At 36.0% G+C, this 4,334-nt stretch overlaps 1 protein-coding gene across 3 annotated transcripts; it reads left to right on the top strand.

Moving 5' to 3' along the window:
* Positions 1 to 295: 295 nt before the first annotated feature.
* LOC118035863 (F-box/LRR-repeat protein At3g48880) lies at positions 296 to 3,978 on the top strand. 3 transcript variants are annotated; one of them, XM_073412885.1, is made up of 4 exons: positions 296 to 408; positions 501 to 648; positions 787 to 1,183; positions 3,034 to 3,978. In XM_073412885.1, the coding sequence occupies exons 3-4, from the start codon at positions 801 to 803 to the stop codon at positions 3,587 to 3,589; spliced, it is 939 nt and encodes a 312-aa protein (XP_073268986.1). In that variant the 5' UTR covers positions 296 to 408; positions 501 to 648; positions 787 to 800; the 3' UTR covers positions 3,590 to 3,978. The 3 variants fall into 3 exon arrangements, with proteins under 3 accessions (XP_073268986.1, XP_034897408.1, XP_073268987.1); XM_035041517.2 differs by lacking the exon at positions 501 to 648 and having other exon boundaries at positions 300 to 500; XM_073412886.1 differs by lacking the exon at positions 501 to 648 and having other exon boundaries at positions 312 to 408.
* Positions 3,979 to 4,334: the final 356 nt, after the last annotated feature.

Here is a 4,334-nt window from a genome sequence, read left to right as displayed (position 1 = left end):
TTTGTAAGTGTATCATTCTTCTCTAAGTGTACTATATTGTAAGGATATAAATTTGTAAGTGTAAGGACCGTACCATTTAATAGGTTTTAAATAATCAATCAACAAATTCTGTCACTAAACACAAAATATAATATTACGGACATTTGACACTCAACATTGGGAGTTAAACATCATTATAACAAACATAAGAAGGATGGAATCAAGATAAAAAATAATTGAGGGACCAAAGTAAACATTGTGAGTACCTATACCAAATGCTATAATAACCCCGTCAGTTGACTGAAACCAGGATTGGTCTGTCACCACTCACCAAGCAAGCCTGTATGTCCCGTGGATAGTTCCATTATTTTGCAGAGAGTTCGTTAGAAAGAAAAGGCAAAGCTAAGACGTACACATGAGGTTTTTATGGTAAAATTGTAGCCCTTCCCATCTGATTCTTTCCACTGCTTGTTTCCAAGAATCTGGCCAGAATCAAACGTTAACAGTCTCATTTTTTTCAGGTATTTTTTTCACCTTCTGCTTGCTTCTTGAGAACCCAGATCCAGTTTGGATCCTAAAGGGTCATTGGTTGTTAATGTTGAGAAAATGTTTGTACAGTTAGTTGATGAGGGCGTGTTCTGATCTGGACAAGATCATTGCATCCTGCATGTGGGGGCTATCAAAATCTTTTGCTCATTGATCTTTGTATTTGAATTGTGAATCCTTGTGTTTCTTGAATTGAAAGATTGAGTCTTGGACTGATTCTTGAGTTCTTGTGTTTTTTCTCGATTCCCATTGTTTGTATAGGTCTTTCTTTTGTTATGTTGCAATGGAGTTTTCGTGAGATGGAAGAGGGTGGAACTGTGACGAGGAGATGGGAGGAGATGGACATTGATATCTTGGTGAAGATATTCCAGTCATTAACTGTGCTTGAATTAACTTCAGGCATTGTTCATGTTTGTAGTGCGTGGCGTTTGGCTGCTTGTGATCCTTGGCTGTGGAAAACACTTGATTTGTCCATGTTGGAATCTAATTTCATCAAAATCCCATTGGAGCCTTATGTGTATGTGCATGGTCATTCTGATAAGACACTGGCTCGAATCTTGAAGATTTCGTTGAGTCTCAGCCGGGGAAATATAACTTCGTTGTTTTTTCACTTCAGTTTGTACGTAAGTGAGGATCATTTGACTTATACTGCTCAAAGGTAACTTTTTTTATGGAGGACTTTTTATGTTTTAAATTTTTTAATCAAGTTTCTGAAAATGTCTGTGTCTTTTCTTGGTGATGATTTTATAATTGATATGCAATCTAATAGTGGAAGATGATGAATTTTCAATACTAGAGGTTGTGCAGGTTGTACTCTTTAAGTAAAAGGATCAGGCGATTATTGATGGGAGTTGGTATAGCCAACCAAACTAAAATTTGCGAGTAGAGGAGTTTGAAGATGTAATTTTTAAATGGTGGTGGACTTGATATGGAAGTTATTATGCTAATTGACTGAAGACAGGGGAGATGTAATTTTGCAACTGATGGTTGGTTCATTCAGTGGCTCAAATTTGTAGCAGAATTAATCGAGTGCACCATGAAGATCTTATTACTGTATTTATTACAGGTTGATTCCTTGAAATGGACTAGAGAGGCTACTGGAAGTGATCTAAGGAGGTTAATAAGGAATCGACGTGTCTGAGTTCCTTGAAATGGAAAGAGAGGCTATTGCAAATTTTCTGAGATGAGGAGTGGATGCGTGTGGGAATCGGGTCAAGTGAGACCTCTCGACCAGGAGAATGAGGTTAGTCAGAATTTAAGTCAGTGATGATGTCACAACTAGTAACACGGGGGATGAGTTGAAAATGCCCGTCTGGATCTGAGAAAAGAGATAGTTATTCCTTAGACTAAGAAGATATGTTTGATATGGAAGAGCTCCTTAACCTGGTATTGCGTATTGTTTGTCAGTTATGGCTAAATAAAGAAGTGTTTTAGGAGATGTTGTCAAATTATCAAGGGAAAGCAACCCGGATTGAATTATTGAAGGTGATCCTGGTGTAATTAAGCTGTTAAATTTCAAAAGTAGAGGCCACAGATGGAGTTGTTAAAATGCAGGTTAATATAGATTTGGACTTGAGTTGAGAAGTGGGAAATTTCAATGCAGCATTAGAGTCCGGAGTGACTTAGGAGATGAATATTGAAAGTTTCTTATGACAGTATGTCTACTGAGGTTGTACTTGATTATAGATGAATTGACTGAGTTCAATACTTTAGATATGTTCAATGATGACTTCGTTGATAACAATGTTAAAAGTATAGAAACTGCACAGCTGTGAATTGTTATTTGTGTGGTCGTAATCCATTGGATGGTTAGTTTTTGCTATATTACTAATCACTGTAACAGAAAAGAAAGGTCAAGTGAAAAATATAGCTGCCTGGAATAAGGTGTACGTTGTCCCCTTGAAGTAGAGGTAATGAGGAAATCAGAATATATAAATAAAGGTCAAATGTATTGCTGAAAATAGAAAAAAAAAAATGACTGAAAGAGGATTCTGTAAATGGACTTCCTGGTTGCTCTCTTATAATCAATGTATTCATGTCTCTACTTGTTGGATATATGATAAATGTGGTGTATGTAGTTCTTAGTAGCAATTTATGCTGTAAAGGAAATCACTTGTATGATATTGTACATGATCAATATGGCATCGAGGAACATTCTTCATAAAATAATTGTAGAGGAAGCATCACCTCCCATTTGCGATTTTAATGATTGCAAACTGCATTTTCTGTTGATAACATAGTGTTCTAAATTGCAGGACCATTCCATTATTTCCTAGGCACAATTATCATATCATAATTGTTAAGGAATCACAGATTCTTGTGATGGATGCTAACATAATGTTAAGTTACATGATGGCATGCCGTTTCTTTTTCACCAGAATATAAATATGATTTTATATACTACTGGATGTTGCAAGGATGTCTTTTGTTCCCCTACGTTTTAGAGAATAGGGAACACTGCGCTGTGGACAATAAAATGGATCTAATTGATTTTTGTCCTCTGTCCAGGTGCCCACGCCTTAGAAGACTTGTTTTACCAGCATGGAACCGAGTGGAGACTGTAATGATCAAAGCTATTGATTTATGGAAAGATCTTGAATCCCTGACAATGCCAAGCATAGTGAATTCCCCTCGTCTTGTTCAGGCAATTGCTACTAATTGCAGGAACTTTAGTGAACTCAAGATCATGGGACCGTTTGACATTTATTTTGCATCCTCACTCGTCACCTATCTTCCAACGTTAAAAGTTTTGAGCCTCCGTTGCTCAAAGCTATACAAGGACACATTGATCTTCATCTTGGATAATCTGCGGTGCCTAGATGTGCTCAACATATCGCATTGCCTTCTAATTCAAATCCCGCCACCTCCTGCACCGGGAAGAATTGTTAGGCGGCTTGATAAAACCATCCTGGAGAAAGCTTCTCGGTTACGCAAATTCTTAACCTGCATGAGAGACACTTGCATCATGTGTCAACGGACAAGAAATGATGAAGGCCTCATGCGTTGGTACAAGTATGAAAAGGGGCTATGGAAGGAAGATGAGGTCAGATCTCTTGCTCTTTGATTTGAGCATTCCAAGATCAAATTTCTGTGGGGTAGAATGCATCCTTTTTCTTGGTTATTCTTTCACTTTATGCCAGGAACAGAATAAGACAATGTTGTAGGAAGCAACTCAGGGCTTCCTGTCTATTTTATGTTAGTTGTGGTGATAAAAAGCCAAACTCTGGGTAGTTGTAGAGGGCTCTGAAGATTCTCTGGCAATGCTCGCAGATGTGTGTATGTGTATATATATGTTAAATTGCACTGTTTTGTTGTTTTTAGGTCACCCTTTATTTATTTATTTATTTTATGTTTTTTTTTTTCCTGATGTATAACATAGTCTGTACCTCTTAACTTCCTTTCAGACATGCTCATTTGCTAATATAATATTGCCAGCGTTGAATATACACTCAACCGATACTTTGAACCTGTGGTATAAACATGATTTTCTCCTACAATTTTCTGTGCTTAAAAGTTGAAAATCCCAGTTTTAGATGTAATAATAATAATAATAAAAACTCACACTATTAATTATCATAGTTAAGGTATTGATTTAGATGATAACCAGTGTCATTTGAGTTATTAATTAGGGTTTGAATTCAAGGAAATATCTAGAGCTTTTCGTGAATAATCCAAATAATTGATTTAATATGTAATTGAAAAAGGGATTAGTGAGGGAAAGCTAGCCCTTAATGTTAATTTTTTATTAATTTTTTATTAAAATAATATTAATTTATTTTTTTTTAAAAAAATAAATTATAAGATCAATC

The sequence above is a fragment of the Populus alba genome, chromosome 12 (genome assembly GCF_005239225.2).
Source record: "Populus alba chromosome 12, ASM523922v2, whole genome shotgun sequence".
In the NCBI taxonomy this organism is placed as follows: domain Eukaryota; kingdom Viridiplantae; phylum Streptophyta; class Magnoliopsida; order Malpighiales; family Salicaceae; genus Populus; species Populus alba.
Note: the sequence above shows the minus strand (reverse complement) of the source record. Positions and strands in the feature narration are given on the sequence as shown.

Excerpts from the sequence above, each read along its gene's own strand:
- LOC118035863 (XM_073412885.1), top strand. The coding sequence starts at position 801 with ATGTTGCAATGGAGTTTTCGTGAGATGGAAGAGGGTGGAACTGTGACG. Across the intron at positions 1,184-3,033 it reads TTGACTTATACTGCTCAAAG|GTGCCCACGCCTTAGAAGAC; the intron begins GTAACTTTTTTT and ends TCCTCTGTCCAG.